Genomic DNA, 23518 nt, shown 5'->3' on the forward strand with positions numbered 1-23518 from the left:
AAGCTAAAGCTAAGATCTCTTTCTACTCAAATGTCCTCTTGCTTTAGCAAACTTAAGGCAAAACAGATTCCCCCCGCCCCCCAGCCCCTTTGATGGGGAAATTCATGCAGAATTTCATGCAGGTTTTATTAGGCCTTCCTAAAATCATTTGGTGGTGGGTTTGGGGGCATTCAGATATAGGTTGTCTTGGGATGCTGATACATTCCCACCTAGGCTGTCTTTTCACAGCCTTGCCCTACTTCTTTTCCTAATAATAACACATTTCCTATAGCACTTAAATGTTGACAAAGCACTTTCTCCACCACTCTGGGCTCTTTTCTCTATCCTCTCCACAAAGAGATTAGCCACTGACATGGCTTTAACAATTAAATTTATGGCGCGGTTCCCGACATATTCTTAATGCTTCTTCCCATCTCCAGGTCTGGATCTTCAGTTTCCTATAAGACTTGTTCACCAAGATAATGGGGATGGGTGGGGCATAAGCAGAGTTGTGGATGGGGTTAGTGAAGAGGCTGAAGGCACAATTTTTGTTATAAATGATGGCTTTGGGGGAAGGAGAAGAAGAGAGACAGGAGGGGAATGTAGATATAAAAACGAAAGATATCAATAAAATTTTATTTTAAAAAAGAATAGAATGAGGACAGACAGGATTGGGACAGGAGGGACAGGGACAGGGAAGGGATAAGAGTGGGGATAGGAAGACTTGAAATTGATTTTGAAGAAAGATAAAGAAGGAAAGTGGGGCGAGGGATGCAATGGGTTGAAGAACCAAATAGTCAAGGGCAGAGATGGAATGGGGACAGGGTTAAGGATGGGAATGACACGAGGTTGGTTTTGGGGTGGGGAAGATGGGAAAGGGACAAGATAGGTTGGCGAAGTGGCAGGAATGGGGTTGGGAGCAGCTTAAGGATGAGACGGATGGTCGGGTCAAGGGCTGGGACGGGGACGGGGCTGCGGAGGAGGCAGGGACGAGAATGATTTGTGAGCGGCCGGGGATGAGGTTGTGGGTACGGATGGAGAGAAGACAGGTGGGATGAAGGGGACAAACCTGGGAATGACTATGAGGATGGACTGGGAGTGGGGACAGTTTAAGCCTAAAAAGGGCCCGGGAGTAGATAGGCATCAGAGAAGCCCTCGGGCCCGGCACAGATCCCGAGGGAGGTGGGGAGAAGGAAGACGTCTGGGCTGGGTGGGGGAGGGCAGTGCTGCAGCAGGGTGGCCCAAGTACCTGGGCCATGTGCTGGACCGGGGAGTGTCACTGGAAGGGGGTCAGTGACGTGTGACGAGGCTGGGGGTCAGGAGCTTGGATGGGAAGAAGGCTGTGGAGGGTGTGGGGGGAGGGGGCGTAACTAGTGCTCCTCCCTCCCACTGGGTCCAGCTCCTTAGGTAGAGTCTGGCGCTAGGACCGAGCGGAGTTGGGGCCGGGCGGAGCATCGCGCCCCCCACCCTCCTGCCTCTCCTCCCCCCTCCCCCCTCCCTGCCCAGCTCTCTCTCCCTCCCCTCCCTCCCTCGCTCCTTTTCTCCCCTCCCCTCCCCTCCCCTTTTCTCCCCTCCCTTCCCTTCCCCTCCCCTCCCCCGGCTGAGCTGTGCTGGGCTGTGCTGCGCTGCAGTGTCTCTCTCCGAGGCAGCGGCAGAAGCAGCGGCCAGACTCCTCGCCGCTCTCTCGGCTCCGGCCCCGGCTCCTCTGCAGCCTCCGGCCCGCCGGCTGCACCATGGCCACTGTCAGCTTCAGCGGCCACCGCCTGGCGCTGCTGGCGGCGTACCAGGAGGTGATCCAGGAGGACTGCCCTGCCGACTGGTGAGCGGCGGTCCGGCCTGGCCCCCGGCCCCCGGCCCCGGACCCTTTGTTCCTCGCCCGCCCGGGCTCGGGAAAAGGGCTGCCTCTTTGTGTTCCCTTCCGGGGGGGGGGGTGAGCTTGGGCGGGGCAGGGGCTTCGGGGATCCCCTGGAGGGCCCCGGAAAATGGTGCATTGGGCAAAACTAGCCCGGGCCCGAGGGGGGAGGGGGCCGCCTTTGTGCGATCCGGCTGGGGAGGGAGGGGGTTCCTCCGGAGGGATGCTCCGGGTGGGGCCGGGCCGGGTCGGCTGGGGCGGGGCCAGGAGCTTGGAGTTGGGGTGTGTGAGAATGGGGGGCTCCCTGGTCGGAGTTGAGTCGTGGGTGGGGGGAGGGCTAGGGAAGCTCGGTTGGAAGATAGGAGATTAGATCCAGATGTGCAGCCCCGCGGGCTCCGGAAAGCTCGTGGGGACTCTCTCCCTCGGAGGTTCCCGGGCCCTCTGTCCCCGCCCGTCGACTAGCTTCGGGCAGGTGTGTGCGCGCGCTCCTGGGCCAGCCAAGGGCACCTTCCCGTCCGGTCGGCTGGGGGTGGGTGGTGGGGGTGTACCAGGCCTGGGCTCCGAGACGTTACTGCCGGGCTGAATGAGGGCCCCGGCCCGGCCCTAGCCGGCAGCACAAAGGAAGGAGGGAAAGAGGGAGGGAGGAGGAGGAGGAGAAGGAGGGCGCGGTGGGGAGGAGGAGGGATCGAGGGGATATGTCAGGAGGGGAGGGGGAAGGGAAGGACTGGGGCTGCTATCTGGAGATTAGGTGCTGGGGAACCCTTTTCTAGGGCCCCGCCCCCCGGGGGGTGCCTCTCCACGCGCACCGGCCCTTTTCTCGGGGAATTGGGTCGGGGGAGTGGAGCCTGAGGCGGCGATATTGGAGGCTTGTAGCTAGCTCCAGGAATGTGCTTGAGGATCTAAGAGCCGGCAGAGAAGCTTTGAAAGCTGTTCACCGAGACTACCCCGTCACCCCATCCCCGGCAGGGAATGCCCCTTCGGCGTCCAGAATAGGAGCTCCTTCCCCGCTTTATTCCATCCCATTCTCTTGTTCCCGTCCTTCCTCTGTCTCCCGATATCTTCTTTTCCCTTTCCCCAACTCCTGGGGATCTCAGGAGGCCGTGTGTGACCGGGCTGGGGGCGCCGGGGAGGAGTGTGACCCGGCCCCAAGCCTGGAGAAGTCTCACGCGGAGCGGAGGTGGGGGCGCAGTGTCTTATTCTCCCAGAAAGGGCCGTTTCTGTCCTGGTGCTGGGGCTAGGAGAGAACGCGGGGAGCTGGGTGTAAGAACCCTAGAAGACCTGCTGGGGGTGGCTTGTGGAAGGGCGAAGGGAGTGGCCCCCAGTAGCCCAGCTGTGGTGATGCGTTTTGTGCATAGTAGGTGTTCTATACCCGTCTGCTGAATCCAAGAGAGGACAGGCCAGCTTCCAGACCGGGCATTTCCCGAGATTGGGAGGGGACGGGTCCCTGGGACCAGAATTCCTCTCCAGGCGTTATAGGGTGCAATCTCTGGGATTCCAGAGCACGACTGGAAACGGAGAGAGAGCAGGGCAGAGCAGAGTATCCACATCCCAGCCCCAAACGTAAACCTTTGTCCTGAGCGAGACACAACAGCTGGTAAGGATTGGGAGTGTGAGCCGGGCCATTAAGTCTCCGAGTTAGTTTTGAGTCTGGGGAAATCAAGTTGGTCCAGATCTGGAGGATGAAGCCTGCCGTGCTGCTGAGGCTGGGAGAGTCAACGAGCTTCAAGTTTGGAAGGTTTAATACTCACGCATCAGATCAGGTTCTTAGAGTGGGGCCGTGTGCTAACTCCGAGCCCCGTGAAGAGATCACACTACTCCTGTCCATGGCGGACTGGGGGAGGAGGGGAGGAGGGGATCCTGGGATGTGTGTGAGAGGCCAGTTAACTCTGAGTCATGGGGGGAAGAGGGCAGCTTCGACCCCAGGGTGACTCCCATGAAGCAGTCCTGTTTCTGGGTGGGCAGTGAGCTAGTTCTGAGTCTGTGGGGACCCCAATGAGTTAACCCGCCTGTGTGTAGGGGAGGAGTAGTGAGTTGGCTGGCGCGGGGGGAGGTGGCTGCAAGTCAGGGGGATTTGTGGAGAGGGGTGGGGCAAGAGGCCTTGAGGGGTTGGGCGGGCCCCTCAAAATGGCTCCAGCAGCTGGAGTTCCAGCCCCAGCTGTTGGTCTTAAGGCAGCCTCAGGGAGAGGCAGCTGCCACCTGCTGTGGTCTGGCTGAAGGCTCTGCCCTTGCCCTGGACCCTCTGAGCAGACTTCTAGGCTTGGGATCATTCTTCTTCCCTTTGTTTTCTGAATTGGGGGTGTAATGGGCAAAAACCTGGGGTTTTTTCAATGCCCTGAAGCTCCCCAAGGCTGGGAGAGGGCAGTCTAGACCCAAGCCCCATATATATAGCTATTACCTAAAATATCCTCCTCCCATGAAGTCTTCCTATGCTCTTGCCCCTCCCCAGTTTGGTCCCTTTCCTCTACCTGGAAAGGAAAGTCATCCTCCTCCCCTCCCCCTTGCCTCCCCAAGCAAAGTATTCTCTGCCTAAAAGGTGACACCTAGGTTTCATCTTCTGACGTGAGACTGGGGAGAATTCAGGGCTTGAGATGGGATTTAGCTATGGGTAGGATGAGGTTGATGGGAAGTTTAGACATGGGGGGTTTGGGGGGAGGGGGGATCATGCACACACTGGTTCCTGCCACACCAGCATTGCACCACTGGCCTGAGGCCAGGGCCGGAGGGAAATTGGAGTTACTAAAATTAGCTGTCCGGGGACCAGTTGGTTGGAGACGGCTTCTCCTTGCCCTGACCCAAGCACAGGGGATAGGGCTATTGATGATAAAGAGGGTACAAAGTGGACAAGCTATGGGGAGTGGGTCGTCTTTCTTGCCCCAGCCTCCCCTGGGTAGGGAACAGCAGAGCTGAGCGACAATAGCAGAGACTGGTGGGGTGAGCCAGGCCAAGTCAGGATAACAAGGCTGGAGCCCTCACTTTAGGCTGCCCAGAATAACTGTTTTGGGCTGCTTAGGGTCTTAGAGAAGCAGGACCCACTATGGGGGGTGGACCGTATCTCAGGATTCAGAGCTGAAAGGGAGCTTAACAATCACTTAGTTGAGTTATTGACAGATATGGAAACTGAGTCTGGAAGAGGAAAAATAACTTGTCTAATCAAGGTCACATAGGTTACAAATCTGAGAACCAAGATTAAAACCCAGTTGCTGCAATTTTAAATCTAATTCTCTGCATCCCCTCCCCTTCCCCATACTTCTTGCCTGTTCCTGAAAATGGGATGAAGCCATAACTGGAAGAAAGATAAAGGATTTAAGCGGTCTCCTCGCCATGATTTGAGAGCTTTTGGACAGCAAACTGGCCTATTCTGGACCCATTCGTGCCTACCCTTATCCTTTGGGAAAAGTGCTCCATGGCACATAGTAGCCATGTAATAAATGCTTAATGATTGGCCATTTCCCCACTCCAGGAGAACCACTTCAGTCACTGTCCTGATTGAAAAACTGAGTAATACCCTGTTAGCACTAGCTTTCTTCCTTGAGCTCCCTTTAGTGACAGGGAGCCCCACACCCAGTCTTGGCACTTAGACCACTACAGGGCACCCTCTGAACTCGGTATTTTGGGGTGTATACTCGAGCCCCCCTCACAGGCACTGGGTCTTCCGCCTCCATGGGCAGCCTACAGAGCCCAGTCTATGCAGCCAGATCAAGTTATTCATCAACAGCCTGTGCGTCACAACCCATCTGGATTAGGAAGGGGGTTGAGGGAGATGTGGATGGTGGAGAGGGACTAGTAACAGGAATCAGAAGACCTGGCTTCTTCTGAACCTGTTTCCTTAGGTGGGAAATCAAGGTGCTTTCTAGAGCCTATGAAACTGGGAAGCTTCTTTATCAGGCAGTGAGTTGGGGAGGGGACACAGAGTCCCTGGGAGGGGTCTTAAGGTAGGACAGTTGTAGCTTGGGCAGAGCTGTGGATAGTGTATTGGGTAAACCTGCTTTAGTTTTGTTTAGTTAGAGGATGAGGTAGAGAGGGAGTGAAAGGGAGATCTTGACTCTGTTTCCCTCAGGAGTACAGAATGCCTACTCTGGAGGGCCCAGGATGCAAAGTGAGCGAAACAACAGAGGCTGGGTGGCACTTAGGTAGATCATTTTCCAAGGACTGCTTTTTTTTTCCCTGAGGCTGGGGTTAAGTGACTTGCCCAGGGTCACACAGCTAGGAAGTGTTAAGTGTCTGAGACCAGATTTGAACTCGGGTCCTCCTGAATTCTCCTGAATTCAAGGCTGGCGCTCTATCCACTGCGCCACCTAGCTGCCCCCCCAAGGACTGCTTTATGTTAGCACTGGTCTCCAATCCCAGCTCCGGGGACCCATAGCTCTGGGGAGGCTAACATGTCCCTGGGTTACCAGCAACTGGTTTTGTGGGCTCTTGGCTTTCTCCGAGACCAGTAGAGCTGATCCTAGAGCAAGCCAGAGATGAAGATGCCCTGATTTCTACCCTGCCCGGGCAGCCTGATGGAAGCTAAGGAACGAAGTGGACATGAGGTTTCCAGATGACTCAGCTGGTCAGGGTTCAGTGTTACTGCCAGGTTAGATATACCTACCACTTTACAAGCCCCTCCAGGAAGATCATGGGATCATGGACTTCACATTGGAAGGGAATTTAGAAAACTTGCAGACCAATCCTCTCATTTTGCAGATGAGGAAACTAAGGCTCAGAGAAGTAAAATGATTTGCCCAGTCACGAATTTGAGTTCAGTGCCTTAAGGTAACTCAGTAGTGTTTTTGAAGGCACTGTGAGGGAAAGTCATTTGGCAAAATATTTCAGGAGCCTGGAATTTAAATACCAACCTAGTTCTGCTCCCTGGCGATAGTCCTGGGGATTCTGTCCCTGCTGCTGCCTCACTATGTGTTCTTATACAAGTCAGTTCCCCATTTGTGGGTCTTAATTTTCTCCTTTGGAAAGAAGGTGGAGGCGGGTAGAGGACCTTTGCCAGTTCTAAGATTGTTTTCAGGTTGGAGGACTAAGGCGGGGGTGGCTAGGATGGCTTTCAATGGGGTCGCTGGGATTGGAAAGGAGCAGCAGCTGTCCAGGGGCCCCTTTCTTCTGACCCGGGCCACAGGTGGGCTTTCAAAGAGACAACAGCTGCAGCTGATTTGATATCTGCCAGGAACTCCCCAGACCCACACAATTCCTTTCTTGAGGGTCTGGGGGTGGGGTAGGCCTATCCAGGAGGGAAGAAGCCCTCAGGATTCTGATGTAACAGGAAATGGGCTTTGTAAAGGAAGGAAGGGAGGGAGGGAAGGGGCTGAGGTTGTCAAGCACTGGCCTCCTAAACTTCATCTAGTTTCTTTCTCCATTCTTTTTACCTTCATCTTTTCAGTAATCCTGAGGGCACATAGATCCAGGCCATCTGGGGAGTAATCATTTTCAGAATCAGAAATTTAGAGCTGAAGGAGATCATCTAATTGGATTATTTTACAGATGAGTCCTCTCTCCCAACCTAGGGCAAATGACTTGGCCAGAGTCATGTGGGGAGTGACAAGCAAGGCCAGGACTAGAGCTCCAAGGCCTCTTCCCACTATACCATATTATATATAAAACAAGCTCTTTATAAACTATAAGACTATTATCTTAAAGTTTATAAAGAGTTTGTTCAATATCCATCCTAAGAAGTAGATTGTGTAGATATTAGTTCTATGTTAAGGATGAGGAAAGTGAAGCTAAGAGAAATTAGTGATATTAACTCACCTCTTTAGTGCCTTAAAAGTGCTTTGCTGGTGAGGTAGGTGGTACAGGGATTATTCCCATTTGATGGGTGAGCAAACCAACCTCTTTCAGTGGGAGAATAAAAGCCGAGGTAGTGGGCTGGTGGATGCATGTCTAGTGTCCCTACACCTGCTCTAAGTATGAGAAGATGACTAGCTTTTGTTTCCTAGCATGTCCTGGGTCCCTTAGCTGCCGGTAGCTGTCCCCGGGGCTGTGAGGGTATTGAGGCTAAGGGGACCGGAGGCTTCTGCTGTAGGTACCAGCTAAGCCTGGGGGACTGGCTTGTAGAGGAAAATGTGACTCATTATCGATTTCAGTAAAATCCTGTGAGGGGACTAGGGTGGGGGCCGGACCGCAGAAATCCCCTAGGCCTGCCTCTTCACCACTCCCTCACAGAAGATTAGGGAGGAGTCCTTAGTATCTCTCCATCTTCTGCTTCATCTGCAAAAAGAAATCCCAGATGTTAATCATGGAAGCCAACACCCTGATCTTTTGCGGAAAGACTGAGGCCTCGAGGGGAGGAAAGGACTTGACCAAGAGCATGTGCTGAGTAAAAGGCAGACTAGAACTAAAGCCCAACCTCTGGACTGTCCAGGCCAGGACCTTCAAAGGGTTGAAAAGATGAGGATTGTCAAAACTGCTAATAAACCAGTGAGGCGGAATCATCGGGATGGGACCAGAAAAGCTGGCTGGTTAAAGAGGGGCCCTTAGAAACCGGAAAGGGGGGGTCAGGTTTGCTGGAAAAGATGGGGGAGATGGGAAGTCAGAAGCAGAGGGGTGGGCCAGACGGCCCTGTGGGGAGTGGGTGCAGAGGTGAGAGGCAGTACAATTCTTGCTTTAGTTTTACAGTCCTCCCCCCTCCCCCCAAGGAGGAGTGGTCCCTTTTGGGAGGGTCTGAATATAGATGAGGGATAATGAACGGGGATGGGGGTAAGGAGGGCCAGAAGGTGCCTAGTGGGAGTTGGGAAGAAGAGTAGCTGAGGGCTGAGAAGCTTCCTGGGAAGGAAGGCTGGGTCTGGGGGAGAGTAGGGCCCTTAAAATTAAGGGTCTGGAAGAAGGGCTGACTGGAAAGGGGACTCTGGGGCAGGGAGGAGGACATTTCCATGCCCCCGGGGTACCAGGAGGGCGGGGCTTTCAGGGTGAGGGGCGGCCAGTTCTCCTCCAAGCCCTTTGTGTGTGAGCTTCAGCTCAGCTTGTGCTGGGGAGTTGGGCCCGTGCCCGACGGCTGGGTTTGCCATATGGGGGGGAAGGGAGCAGTGGGGAAGTGCGTTTCCACCTCTCTACCCAACCCTCCCCCCAGTGGGGGTGGGGCGCACACGCGGGGCACGGGTACCACAGCACGGTCTAGGTACGTTCTGGGCCGGCCAGCCAATGGGGAATGAGGGGAACCGTATCCAAGGAACGGTATCTAAGGAACTGTCTCCATGGCAGAGCCATCGCACACCCCAGCGGCTCATTGACTAGGGCGCCTTTCCTCAAACCCCAACCATTATGGCCCATGCAGGGCTGGCAGGTTATGGCCCGGGCCCTGGGCGAGAGGCTTCGCCCCCGGCCCACCCCCGTCCAGGCCCTGGTGCGTCCCCTGCAGCCTGCGAGCCGCCTCCTCCGAGCCGGACCGGAGCGCTTTTGGGGAGGCCAGGGTCAGCGGACCCAGACTGGGAAAGGAGAAGAGTGGGAGCTTCGGGAGGCCGGCGCTTCCTGCCTCCCCCGCGCCTTCCCTCCCTCCTTCCGAGGAAATGGCCCCGGCTGCGGGTTACCATGGTAACGCCCAGTACATCGGCCCCACCGCCAGCTCGCCCCCCCCCCCCCCCAAGCCCCTTTCTTTGCCTCCCCCCGCACGTCCTGCTGGCTCATTCTCGGACTACTCCGGTCCCCACTCGAGCTCGACTGAGACCCGCCCCTAGGAGGTTCCCAACCGTCTTGGACTAGGCTTCTTGCTTGCCAGCAATTTCCCATTAGCCCCCCCTTCTCTCCCAGTCCTCCTCTCCATTTTCTCTAGGCCTGGAGAACAGAGGTGGGCGGGAGAGGAGGGGCGCCCCAGCCTGCGGAGTCATTGAGCCTTTCCTCCTGCCCCCTCCCTCTCCCCAGGGCTCTCTACACTTACGAGGACGATTCTGATGACCTCAAGTTAGCGGCGTCAGGAGGTAAGAATTCTCCCCATTCCTCATTCCGGGCAGCCCTCCCCCTTCGGCTTCCTCTTGGCAGTTTTATTCTCCCTCCCCTTCACTCTGGATTCTTTTTCTTGGTTTCCCCCAGGGAGGTCATAATTATAAGCTGGGGCCTCCTAAATCAAGCAGAGGGGTTGGAGAGTTGGGGGTGGGGAGAGGAGCAGGGCCATTTGATGACAGACTTCAGGAAGGTAGAGTCCGGTGGGACCCACACAGTGCACGCTGCCTGAGGGGGGGAAGAGTTGGGAATTTGGGGACCCACTCGATTTCACTTGGTCAGCCTGAGACCCGGTGTCCTCTGCTTGCTCCAGGGGGGGGCCTGCAGGAGCTCTCGGGCCACTTCGAGAACCAGAAGGTGATGTACGGCTTTTGCAGCGTCAAGGACTCCCAGGCTGCGCTCCCCAAATATGTTCTCATCAACTGGGTAGGTGGTGGGCCAGGGGCTGGGCCCAGCGGGCAGAATCCCGCCCCTACTGCTCGGGTGTCTTTAGCCAGTCATGTCACCAACGTGGGCCTTTTTCACCATCCAGAAAGTGAAGTTTTGGGTCTTAGGATTTACAGCTGGAAAAGACCGTTGAAGCTTGTGGATTACTATTCTGGGGCAGGGAGGGGGTGAGACCAGAACAGGAAATTGCTCTAGTGGAGCTGGAAGATAAAGGACAAATTCTGATTTCTATCAATTTGTGTACAACCCATGAATTACCCAGCCTCCGAGCTCTGGGCTTAGCCTGACCAAAGCCAATCTTGAAAATAGCCTCTTCATAGTTACCCTTTAGCTCAAGTTCTCCCCCACTAGCCAGGGTTTGTTCTGTGGAATCTCAGGATACAGGTCAAATGTTGGCTCAGGTTCCGTCTCCACAGCTACGGGTAAAAAACATTTCAGTTTTTACAAAAGCACTCAGGACAACAGTACACTTTTCATAGAGAAGATTCATAGTAGCCTCTAATTGATGCAATTTTCTTTCTTTGGTGAGTCCCTTTAACTCCTAGGATTCTAAGTTCCCTGAATCTTAATGGTTTAGATTGCCCTGAAAACTTGTGAATTTGTTACTCTTTAAAGTGATTGGACAAGTAATAAACAGGGATGATAGAAGTCAAAATCTAGGTATTTTGCTTCTCTGTATCATGGTATCACTTCCTGCTGATTTATAGGATGCCATTTCCCCAAGAGACTAGGAGTATCCATTGGTTCCTGCTTCTTTTGATAGAAGGCAAAATGTTGGATCTTTCTCCAGGAGGCTGGAAAACCCCTCCATCCAGAAGCCTGGATCACACTCAAAGTTTGGATTGCTCAACCTCAAGGCTTGAGCCACCCAGAAACTTCCTCTAAAAGGGTGAATTGCAGCACTTGGGGTCTAGAGACCTCCTCATACCCCATCTCAGGTTTAAAACATAACAGTGATCAGCAATTTTGGGAGAGGGGAGGGAACCCACAAAACACTTAGCTAATCATAGAAATTGTGAAATCATAAACCTAGAGAGAACCCCAAAGTTGACTTTTTCCTGGGACTTGGAGCCATTTGAAGCTCTGTTGCTGTGACCCGGAAAAGCAAATAAGGGAAGAAAAGAACAAGGGCTGAGTCTTCAGTGAAGATTGCTTTTCCCAGCTCCAGTACAAAAGATTAGCTTTAGTCCACAGAAGTCTGAGGCAGTCAGTTCTTACCCAACTGATGAGACACAAGTTCCTAAACAAAGATTTACCAGCCCATAAATTCAGCAAGTTGATCTGGGTTGATTAATCAACTTATACTTGGACAAAGATATAAATAGAAAGCTTATCAAATTCAGTGATGGCACAGAGCCAGGATGATTAGCTGGATAGTTCGATGTTAAGCAGGATAGAAAAGCATAGCTAATACACTGGATGATAAGAATCCAGATCCAAAAAGATCTTAATCAGCTAGGCTTAATTGAATAGATGAAATTTAATAGGGGATAAGCATAAGGACACAGAATCTCAGCTTTGGAAGGGCTCTCACAATCTAGTTCAAAGTACATGTCACTGTTAGCCTAAAATCCCAAACTCTGGGCTGGTGTGAAATGGATTCAGTTTGAAGGGAAGGAGGAAGGAGAGACTTCTCAATCACTTGGTCAGTTTAGTTCTTTCTTTTAGTCCTGTTTAATTCTTCGTGATCCCTTTTGGGATTTTCTTGGCAAGGATGTTCTGATGGTTTGCCATTTCTTTCTCTATCTCATTTTACAGATGAGGAAATTGAGGCAAATAGGGTAAAGTGAGCATTTATTAAACGTTTTCTACATGCTGGGCACTTTGCTAAATCCGAGGATACAAAATAGAGTAAAAGACAGACCCACTCTCAAGGAGCTTTCATCCTCTTGGGGGAAACTTCAAATAAACTAATAGGAACAAATAAGATATGTTACAAGATAGGTTGGAAATAATCAAATTGCATCTTTTTGATTTGTTTTGCTGCCCCTCCCTCCAAAAAAATTTCCTCTCAAAACCTCAATTGGGAGATTTAAGAAAAAGGGCCCGTCCTGTGTGCAATCACTAGTTTGCTGTTACGTACAGTATTCTTTTGCTTTAACTCACAGACAGAAGGTAGAAAATCATATTGATCAAGATACTATTTTTCTCTAATGAATCCCATTTTCCATTATAGGAACTTTATCAGACCTCCAGGTTTTTTTTTTTTTTTTTTTTTTTTTGTTTGTTTGTTTGTTTGTTTTTTGCTGAGGTAATTGGGATTAAGTGATTTGCCCAGGGTCACATAACCTGAAAGTGTTAAGTGTTTGAGACTGAATTTGAATTCAGGTCCTCCTGACTTCAGGGCTGGTGCTCTAAACTACAATTTGTACTTGTGTAATCCACTACAACTAACACCCCAGACCTCCTTTCTTTTGGTGCTATCTTAACTTTTCTCTGCCAGCAAAGGCCAGCAAGGATGACACCTTTCTCTTTATTCTCAAAAGGGTGGAACTAAGTCATAGAAGAAAGTTGAAGAGACAGATTTTAGCTCAATAGAAAGAAAAACTTCCTAACGATTATTCACTCATGTCCACCTCTTTGTGACCCCGTTTGGAGTTTTGTGGGCAAAAATCCTGGAGTAGTTTGCTCTTTCCTTCTCCAGCTCATTTTACAGGTGGGGAAACTGAGGTGCAGAGGGGGTTAAGGGACACACAGGTCACACAGCTAGTAAGTATCTGAGGTCCAGGCCAGGTGCTCTTATTTTCTGTGCTTCCCATTTCTGACAATTAGTGTTGTCCCAAAGCAGCATGGATCTCCTGGGGAGGCTGGGTAACCACTTAGTGAGCATCTTGTATGAGGAGAGTATCAGTCAAGGAGGCAGGTGCCTCTTCTTATTTTCTATTTTTCCTATATGCATCATCTTTGTATAGTTCTGTTTGCTTGTTTTCTGCCCCATTAAATTGAACTCCTTTTGCATTTCTTTGATTCCCCACCAGTTAGCATAGTGTCTTAACACATTCTAGGCACTTAGCAAATGCTTGTTGACCCTTAGCTAGATGGCCCTTTTCAGCTCTGAGATTTGGTTTTTCTGTGACTCCGGGGAATGGTAAGGCGGGGGAAGTGAGGGGTTGCTTCTCCAGTTGAGGGGCTGGAAGGTAGCTGAAAACCCCTGCAGAAGCCCAGCTTTTGCCTAAGCCCCTGAACTGCCTTCCCTGCTCTCCTCCCTAGGTTGGTGAGGATGTGCCAGATGCCCGCAAGTGTGCCTGTGCCAGCCATGTGGCCAAAGTGGCTGAATTCTTTCAGGTGTGGACTTGGGTGAGAGGGATGGAGGGCGGGAACGGTGTGCCTCCTCAGCCCCCCTCTGGGCCAAGACCCCTCTGAAGGGAACCTGGCTTCTTCTCAGGGTGTGGATGTGATCGTCAACGCCAGCAGCGTGGAGGACATAGATGCTGGTGCTATCGGACAGCGGCTTTCTAACGGCCTGGCTCGCCTGTCCAGCCCGGTGCTGCACCGACTGCGGCTTCGGGAGGATGAGAACGCCGAGCCTGTGGTGAGCTGCCTCTCCGGCCTTTCTTTCTCTGCCGCCTGCTCTGTCCAACTGCTTACCTGTCCCTCCCTCCCTCTCCCCCCAGGGTACCACTTATCAGAAGACAGATGCGGCTGTGGAAATGAAACGGCTTAATCGGGAGCAGTTCTGGGAGCAGGCCAAGGTACGGGGCCTTGAAAGCAATGCCCACTGGCTCGTCCAGGACCCCTGGTCCTTTTCTCCATTCCCCACTGGCCAGGAGCCCCACCCTTCCAGCAGACTGCTGGAGCAAGCAGCTTTCCATAGGCAAGGGAGGATGGTTTCAGAGGCTGGGGTCCTGGGCGTGAGAGCCATGTGACTGACAGTTAATGGGGCGGATGCTGTGCGTGGGCCACAGAGAGAAGAGGAGCTGAGGAAGGAAGAGGAGAGGAAGAAGGCCCTGGATGAAAGGCTGAAGTTTGAGCAGGAGCGGATGGAGCAGGAGCGCCTAGAACAGGAGGAGAGGGAAAAGCGATACCGGGAGCGGGAGCAGCAGATTGAGGAGCACAGGTGCGGCTCCTTTCCCTTCCCTCTCCGTGACTGCCTGCCTCCTGGGGCCTCCATCCCACTCTGCCCTCACTGCGCCCCTCCTTCCTTTTCACTCCCCCCCTCCCCAGGCTGAGCCCCCCAAGCGCTCTTACCCTATTCTCCAATAAGCCGAGGGGATCTTGGGAAACGCCCTGGGCCCCGGGTGGATAAGAACACTCCTTTTCCAGGCATAAGGTCTCTGTGTTCCATCCCCACCCTGTCCCCACTCCCCCCTCCCTTAGTCATTTGCCATGCTGTGCTTTCAGGAGAAAACAGCAGACTCTGGAAGCCGAGGAAGCCAAGCAGAGATTGAAGGAACAGTCGATCTTTGTAAGTTCTGGAGGTGGAGTGGGCTCCACGGGCTGTGGGGGCCCGGTGGGGAGCAGCGAGGCAGCAGAGCTGGCCCTCCATTGGGGTCAGGGCAGCACTCCTGGGGGGCCTGTTCTCTGCCTGGCTGGCAGGGGGGCATAAAAATGCCTCCTGTTTCTCTAAAGCTCTAAGCTGTGAAAAGCATTATTTTCTGCATCTCCATGAGCCTGGGAGAATGCGTCTTATTATGTGCCTCAGGAAACTGAGGGACTTACTTGGGGGGGAGTGCTAAGGCAGAGCCAGGGCTTGAATGTGGGTGCTCTGCTTCCAAGGTTCTTCTCCATTTGGAAAAATAAGACTCATAGCAAACGATTGGTGTGCACGGGGTTTGTGAGGGGAGAAAGGGAGAGAGACGAAGGAAGAATGGGGGAAGGGAAGAGAGAAGGAGGGAGAGAGGAAGAAAGGATGGGAGGGAGACAGAGGAGAGGGAGGGGAGAAAGGAAAAGGAAAGAGGGGAGAGAGAGAGACAAACAGACAGAGAGAGGGAGAAAGGAGATAGAGAGAAAGGAATAATTACCAGCTCTTGAGTGGGCAGTGGTTGACCTGATGGCTGAGGTGCTGAAAGAAAATTGCCCTCCCCCCGGGGTCTGGAGTGCAAGTGGTTGGGGTGTTAGATCAGGTGTGAAGTGATAAGAGTCTGGATGGAGGCTGCTGACAGCCTGGAATGGGCAGGATGCTTCGGAGGAGAGGGGCAACACTTGGGAAGAGGCATTAGGAGATAATGCAGAAATGTTAAGCCTCTGGGGCTGGAAGAACAGCAGGGCCACTGCTGTAGAGGAAGAAGTCAGGGAAGAGCTGGTTTGGGGGCACTGGAAGAGGCTGAGGCTAGAGTTCTTTGGGAGTTGGAGCCTCCAGGACTTTGTACTCTGGTTACCAGGGCGACCATCGTGAGGAGGAGGAAGAGGCTCAGATGAAGAAGTCAGAATCAGAAGTGGAGGTGAGGGGTCCTTGTCCCTTTCCCCTGGAAAGTGGAGTCCGCTGGATGGGGGTGGGTCCCTTCGCCCTGGGGAAGGGCTGGGTAGCTGATCCTGACTGGGCTTCCTTGGGTCGGCAGGAGGCAGCTGCCATCATTGCCCAGAGACCCGACAACCCCCGGGAATTCTTCAAGCAGCAGGAGCGAGTGGCTTCAGCTAGCGGCTGTGAAATGCCCACCCCCTTCAACCACAGGCCAGGTATCCTCGCCCTCGGGTGTCCCTGGCCCTCCGACCGAGGCGCTGCTTGCGTCCTGGGTCTGTGGGGAGAAGGTCCTCTCACCTGGTCCCTGGAGAGCCATCTCCCTCTACTCCCAGGGGTTTGGGAGGGGCATTCTGCGGGGATATTTCTTAATCTGGGCCCCGGAGGCCTGCCTTTGTGGGAAGGAAAGGCCCGCCAGGAGCCCCTGACCCGGAACCAAACAGGAGTCACACAGGTGCTCTCCCTCCTAGGGCTCAGAGGGAACAGTCGTGGTAAAGGACTAGGAGAGCTCTTCCTCAGATACCTGCCCCAACCCCAGGCAGGCCCCTCCCTCAGCTAAGAGAAAGCACCTGTGGCTGCATGTGGGAGGGGAGGGAGAGAGAAGACTCCTTCCAGGTTCTGTCGGGCTCCCGCCCTCAGAACGTGGCCCCGTGGTTAGCCTTGCCTAGAGACCCGGCCCGAGGAGCGGCTCCTCCGGGGCACTGCCCTCCAGGACCTCGGGGCGGGTGGTGGGGAGGCCTCTGGCAGCCTCGGGCCTCGGGCGCACCGCCCTCAATGTTGCCTGCCTGGCAGGGCTTGGGAATGAGCTGGCCGTGGTGTGCTGTGGCTGTCTCTCCAGAGGTGCTGCCCTGTGGGACTGCTGGCTTTCCGCTTTCCTCGCAAGGTGGGCTTAGGCTCGCTGGGGGCCTGGCTGCACTAGCCCAGGGACTGCACCTTGAGCTTTGAGGCTGCGCCACATTGTCAGGGCCATCCCCCACCCTTGAAGCAGTGGGACCGCTGCCAAGGCCTCTGCCTGGCACTAAGGGAGCCCTGCTTTCTGCTGCAGTTCACCCTGCTTACCCCAGCCCGCTGATGCCGGGGCAGGGGCGGGGGGAAAGGTCAGGCCCATTCACACACTTTGCCCACGGTCTGCCCAGCGGCGGCATAAAGGCATGGGTCTGGGACGGGGTTGGGGGCGGGGACGTCCTCTACAAGTCTCCCGCCGTCTGGCTGGAGCTCCCCCTCCGGCAGCTCCCCTCAGCGGCCTGGCTTCTCGGGCATCAGCTGGGCTGGGGCTCCCCATCATGCTTGACCCTTTGCTGGCTGAGGAGCCTGCGAGCCCTGGGGGTAGGAGGTCCCTAGCCTGATAACTAACTTCACTAGCTACATTGCATGACATGACCCCGCTCGCCCCAGGCTTGGGACTGACGCCGAGCAAGTCACCTAACCTCTCTGTGCCGTGGTGAGGTGGACCGTGGCCTCTAAGGGCCTCTCCAGCTGTGGGGCTGGAGCCGTGACTGCTGCTGTCAGGGGCGGGGTTGGAATGGCTCCCCGCCGGCGTCACTAGGACACCGGCCTTGCCTGGCGGTGGGTTCTCTGCCCAAGGCAAGGGTTGGCTGGGCCCATGTCTCCCCCACCCTCCAAGGACCAAAGGTGAGACTCTTCTGATGGTCCCTGGAAGGCGGGGGTAGGGGCCCCTTCATGGGAACACTGACTCTTCTCTTCTGCTCTCTCTCTGTCTCCGTCTGTCTTTGTCTTTTAGCAGGTCGTCCGTACTGCCCTTTCATAAAGGGACCGGACAGTGGGCCGTCTTCCTCTTCCTCCTCTTCCTCTTCCCCTCCTCGGACTCCCTTCCCCTATATCACCTGTCACCGCACCCCAAATCTTTCTTCTTCCTTCCCATGTAGGTAGCAGCTCCCACGCCACGGTGGGGGGGTGAGGAGGGCCCCTCATCCCAGCGCCCCCTCTCCCACCTAGGCCCCCCCCACGCTCGATTCTCCCCAGGGGCCACTCCAGTGACTGATAGCACTGCCCGTCCCCCCCCAGGGGCCGGGCTGGCTTCCACTGGCCCTGCAGGGCCGACAAGCACCGGGCACCGCTGTTGGGTGCTCGGAGTAAAGGTTTGGGAGCACGGGGATCTGCTCAGCACCCCGGTACTGGAGAAGCCACAGACTTCTCTGCCCCAGCCCGGTTTCTTCCTGTCTCCAGGGAGGAGTCCGGAGGCCCCAGCTGGGGCAGGAGGCGAGGAGGCCCCCCACCTGCTGTCCAGGGGACATGAGACGGAGCCGACCACCCAGGACAGCTGCTCAGCCCAGCCCTAGCCCCGGCTCCCAGCCCTCGGGGACCCCTCTGTGACGAGCCTCCCTTGTTCTTCCTTGCAGGTAGCCAGATGGACAGCCACAGGAGGGCCATAGCGGCAGCTGCCCGGAGCCCTTCGGACTCCAGCTCCGCCTCCACACCTGTGGCGGATCAGATCGAGCGAGCCCTGGATGAGGTGACGTCCTCGCAGCCACAGCCTCTCTCCAGAGGTGAGGGACTGAGGGGATGCGTAGGAGGGCATTCAATGACACCATCCCTCCCTTCTCTCCACACACACATGCCCCCCCCACAGGGTCTGTCTGCCTCTCCTCCCTACCTCTAAGGTACTTGTCAAAGGCTAAATGGACCCAAGTCATAAATGCTTGGTCCAGCAGTTTGAATGGAGGAAGCAATTGAGGCTGGTGATGGTTAACCTGTTCTGTCCTGCAGACTGGAGGTCAGGCCCCTAACAAATTCTGGGACACCGAGGCTGAAGTTAATGCTTTCTCTTAGAACATGCCCCAGATGGGAAGGCACCAGCTCGGTGGACCTGGGCTTTACCGATCTGCAGGAGATAGGAGAGATCTCAGGGGAAATGGGAAAAGAGAAATGACATTTTATTTTTACTTTCCTTTGCAATGTTATGCATTTTATTTTATGCGTGTATAAACATTCTGAGAAGTGGTCCATGGGCTTCAGCAGATGGCCAGAAGTGAACAGGACACAAATAAAGGGTAAACAGCCTTGCTACAGAGGAACCTTGGACCGGCAGTTCTGGAAAGGACTTAAGCTAACACATAAGCAAGTGCAAGAGGGGGAAACAAAAAGAGAAAGGCAGACAGACAGGAAAGAGAAACGAGAGAAATAGAGAGGAGAGACTGAAACGGATCAAGAAGGATGGATAGTTAGAATTAGCACATAGGGATCTTGGAGCTTAGTCTGATCTTCCCGCTATAATCCTCTGCCCCTTGTCTTCAAGGAGCCATGGCTTTCTTCCTCCAGAAATGGGCCTGGTATCCTTCAGTTGCAGAAGGATTGCTTTACTTCTGCTCCTAGGGCATAGGAGGGGGCACCATGATCTCCCCACAACCCCCTTTAGTATCATGGATCTAGAACTGGAAGGTATCTCAGAGACCACCTAGGCTGGCCTCCTTTTTTATTAATGGGGAAACTGAGAAACTGGGAAGTCATGTCAGACATATGATTCAAATCCTGGTTTTCTGCCTCTGGACTGTGAGGGGACGAATGCTTCCCCTCTGCACCCCTGGCCAGTCTTCCTTATTATGCTTCTCTGACCTTTGAGATGGGACCCCTTCCAGTCAAGAAAGCCAACACATAGGTCTTTATTGTGTACCAGGCATTCATTGTGCTGAACTCTGGGGACGTAAAGGGAAAGGAGAGAGAGGGAGAGGTCCCCTTCCGCCATTAGCAAAATCGGGATTCAAAGGCAGACCTTGTAACTCCTAGGCCCGTGCCCTTTCTAGGCCCATGGCATGATAGCTGGTTCCTGGGGTTCCTGTGATGGGCTGAGTGGTTGGGTAAAAGTGGCTGAGAGCAAGCTTCCTTCTCCCCCTTCACTCCCCCCCACCCCCAGCATCCCTCACAGAAGGACCTTTACCCCTGTCTCTTTCGGCCCTATAGAGCCCATTGTGGAGTCCTTGTTGGAGAAGGAGCCCCCAGGAGAGACAGCTGGACCCCTGGAGGATTTAGTGTTCCTGGAGACCAAAGAGAAGGTGGGGGCTGCAGACTCGGCAGCCCCAGTAGCTTCTGCTGAGAGCTCCGAGGAAGCAGAGCTGGCTGAGCCTGCTGGCCCCCCTGAAGCACCAACTCAGGGGAGTCTCATCGACTTGTGGCAGAGTGATGGGGTCGCCCCTCCTGACCCTGAAGAATGGGAGCTGCAGGCCGATCTGAGAGCCCCAACTCCGCCCCGGGAGGAGCCTGGAGCCACACTGGAAGAGTCTGAATTAGTAGCCCCCCCAGAGCCTCCTCCACTGGGGGAGGGGGCCCCGGAGCCCCCAATACTGCCTGCTGACAACAGTGCCAACCTCCTAAACTTCGATGAGCTGCCTGAGCCTCCAGCTACCTTCTGTGACCCTGAGGAGGGTGACCGAGAAGCTCCCAACATGGGTGGAATGGAGGGGTCCCTCCCTGGCTCTGAGCAAGATGTCCTGGTGCCCGAGACCCTGCCCATGGACTTGGAGGAGCTGGAACCAGAGCAGGAAGCCCACTTGCTAACCAATGGAGAAACTACCCAGAAGGAGGGGACCCAGGTGGGGGACCTTCTGCAGCCTGATCTGGGGGAGGCAGAAGGTGGAAGGGGGTACAAGGTGTCAGGTTTTAGTATGGGAGTAGGCTCTGGGCTCTGTCTATTCCCCCCTCAATGTTCTTCCCTCACTGGGCCCACTTATCACTCCTCCCCCCTTAGGCCGCATCAGTCCTCCTCCCCTCCTAGGACCACAACCCCTGGATTTTCTTTCCTACTCCAGAATTGAATTCAAGGAGCCTTTGCTCTCTTTGCAACCTCCTCCCCCATCATTTGCTTTCCTCTTAATCTATTTCAGCATCTCTTCCTCTTCACTCCCCTGAGGGTCTTGCTTGGAACCTTCCCACTCCATCTGTTGCCCTTCCCCCTTGAGGGCTCTCTCAACACCTTTCATTGAATCTAATTGCCTGGTTAATTATAAGAGGGAACACACATCCTAAGACCAACAATGGGGATGGTCCAGGGCTCCGACACAACTAGCTCTCCCTGTCATTTTGCTCAGGACCTGACCAAGGCACCTTCAGTTCCCTGGCAACCAGTGATGGCATCAAAGAGATCACTTGTGTCTGGTTGCTGGGCCTAATAGGTCCTCCCCTCTACACACTCCTCCCAACCACCTCCCCACCCCCGTCCCCACTGACACCCAGTTTACATTAACACACCTTGGGAAAAGGTGAAACTACTGACCAGCTGAGCCTGATGACCTTGAGTTTTCCCAATGCAGGCCAGTGAGGGATATTTCAGCCAATCACAAGATGAGGAGTTTGCCCAATCAGAAGAGCTATCTGCTAAAGCCCCACCTCCTGTATTCTACAACAAACCCCCAGGTGAGCTGTTGGGTGGGATGGAGGGCTGGGTAGGACTTCCTGGTGTTGGATCTGAGTGCTGGCACTAAGCTCAGTACCTGGGCTCCCAGAAGCTTTGGAGATGTTTCCCTGTATCATAGATAATAGATCATAGGATTAAGGAGTTTCATTTTTCACCCTTCCCTCCTCCCCATTTTAGAAATGAGGTAATACTTAGATCCTGGCCGTGTCCCAGTTCTTTGTTTAAAAACGGGTGTAAGAGTAAGTTTGCGGGTGTTCCCTGCGCGCTCTCTTCACCACCCCACTTCTCCCTACCTTAGCAAGGCCTGGAGGTCCTGAGAAAAGACTCCTGTAGGAGATGGGTGCTGTGCCAAAGAGGAGTGTGTATGGGCTTGGGAGAGGGCAGGGGCTGTCAGAATTGCCATTATAACAAAACAGCTGGATTTAACCCAAAAGGACCTGGGGTTCGAATCTCAATTCTGCCATGTACTCCGTGCGACCTTGAACAAATCGTTAGTTCTTTTTTTAGTTCTCTCTTTTGTAAAGTGAGGGACTTGGGCTCAATCTCAATGCTCCTAAGAGGGTGACAGAGTAGAGATATAGGGACCCTAACAGAGTTGTTAGTTGTTCTGCTTGACTCCTGGCTCTCTTTGCACCTTCCCACCAGAGATTGATATTACCTGTTGGGATGCGGATCCTGTGCCTGAGGAAGAGGAGGCCTTTGGAGGCAGTGTCTAGCCCTTGGGCTGGGTCTCCCCAGGCAGACACCATGTGAAGGCCGCCCACTCTCTGGGCTCCATGCCAGCTGGCCCGTCGCGCCTGCGCCCGCAGCATTTCCACCTGGTTGGTGGTGACTCTGGACTCCCGGCCCCTGTCCCGGAACGGGGCCACCTCCCCATCCCCTTGTCCTGCCCGTGGTGGGGGGCCAGACTTTTATAGCTTTTCTCCCTTTTTTTTAAAAGTTGATAGGAAAAGTGTACAGTTGACTGGTTTTCCTCTCTGTTGGTAGTGAGATGCTGTTCCGCACCCTCCCCCTCCATACCCCTTGGGGTTGAGGAGGTAGATTTCTGTACCCCCCTTCAGCTCTCTTGGCCTGTATCAGAGGCCCGGACCCCAGTTCTGGCCAGCCTTCCCTGGAGTTGCTTTCAGACTCCAGGGAGAGTGGTTCTCCCCATACACATCCTTTTCCTATTTTTTTTGTTTTGTTTTGTTTTGTTTCTTGAAAATATCACTCACTGCATTCTCTGTCCAGGGCTTGGATAATTTGCACGAATTTTAAAACATGGCAATAAATGGCCCTGTGGGCTCTGGTTCCATGGGACCCCTCCCTTTCCCTCCCCCTAGGAAGAACCCAGCTGGGGGGCAGGCCAAGGTGGAGCCCGAAGGCCAACACGGTTTAGGGTAACAGTAAGGAGAGTTCCTCTATCCCTGTAATGGCTCCTGAGTGAATGAAAGTGGGTCTCGACCATCTGCCATCCTCCCCTGGCCCTGGCCTTTCAGCCTTCTCTAATGTTGCCCTCCTGCTGGGCAGGTCCCGGGCTGGAGGCCTCTATATGGCTCACATGGCCCCCTTGGTCCCAGCTGGGCCATGGGAGGGGCCTAGGTAGTAGGGCTGTTGGGGTACTCCCTCCCCCCAGGAACCAGCCCCCTCCCCCAAACTGCCCTCCTCTTGTCGCTTGGTATCCTTTTTCACGTTTAGTAACTGTTTTTGGAAAGCACAAACTTCTGTAATGGCGTGTGCTCATGTCTGTTAATAAAGAAATCCAGATCCAGGCCCTGGCTCTGGATTTCCTAGGGGCCGGGAGGGCAATCCCAACTTGTCTCCCCCCCTCCCTTCCCATTTCCTGGACTCTGTTCTTCATCCCCCAGCCAGAATAACTGATTGAGGAGGCAGGGGTGGGGCAGCCTCTGCCAGGTTAGGGACACAACTAGGAGCAAGATAAATTTACACTAGTAGGAGGAACTAAAGCCTCCAGTTGTTTGTATTAGCCTTTGTAACACAAGATCCTCATATTTAGAAGTGGGAAGGTTATTGATTTAAACTGGAGAAACCTGAGAGGCTTTGGAAATATAAATTCCCCAATGGAAGAAATTTAGAGATGTCTTGACTTAACCCACATCACATAAAAGTCTGTTAGATAGTGGAAGTGAAAATTGAATTCAAACTTTCTCCCTTCCCCCAATTCTGTATTCTTTCTACAATTTTCCATAGTAATTTCAAGCTCAGGTCTTTGAGCTGAGAAGAGAAAAAGGAAGGGGTCACTGGTCCAAAATGTATGGATCAAATTTAGTGTAAGATGATCCTGTGGCCCTGGCCTGGAGCAGACGGTTCAAAAGCCAGCCCTACTCTCTCCTGGAGAGATTGGAAGGAACTGTGTCAGGACAGACATTGGCTCCTGAGAACCTTGGATGACTATCACAAGCTGGACACCAGAGTAGCAGTGTGTGGGATGGTGTGTAGGATCATAGCATTTAGAGCTAGATATCATCCAGTATAATTTTCATAGAAAGAAATTAAGGCATAAAGAGGATAATTTGTCCAAGGTCACAGAAAGAGTCAAAGAGTTTGGCCT

At 53.9% G+C, this 23518-nt stretch overlaps 1 protein-coding gene across 2 annotated transcripts; it reads left to right on the forward strand.

The window, feature by feature from the left end:
- Positions 1 to 1452: 1452 nt before the first annotated feature.
- On the forward strand, positions 1453 to 22718 carry DBN1 (drebrin 1). Of its 2 annotated transcripts, XM_074292269.1 has the most exons (15): positions 1453 to 1798; positions 9677 to 9732; positions 10068 to 10180; positions 13412 to 13486; positions 13587 to 13733; positions 13816 to 13893; positions 14107 to 14258; positions 14543 to 14606; positions 15523 to 15582; positions 15700 to 15817; positions 17341 to 17481; positions 17960 to 18106; positions 19518 to 20146; positions 20864 to 20966; positions 21613 to 22718. In XM_074292269.1, exons 1-15 carry the CDS (start codon positions 1713 to 1715, stop codon positions 21681 to 21683), a joined length of 2040 nt encoding a protein of 679 aa, XP_074148370.1. In that variant the 5' UTR covers positions 1453 to 1712; the 3' UTR covers positions 21684 to 22718. The 2 variants fall into 2 exon arrangements, with proteins under 2 accessions (XP_074148370.1, XP_074148371.1); XM_074292270.1 differs by lacking the exon at positions 17341 to 17481.
- The last annotated feature ends 800 nt before the right edge of the window (positions 22719 to 23518 follow it).

This window comes from Sminthopsis crassicaudata, chromosome 2 (genome assembly GCF_048593235.1).
Source record: "Sminthopsis crassicaudata isolate SCR6 chromosome 2, ASM4859323v1, whole genome shotgun sequence".
Lineage (NCBI taxonomy): Eukaryota > Metazoa > Chordata > Mammalia > Dasyuromorphia > Dasyuridae > Sminthopsis > Sminthopsis crassicaudata.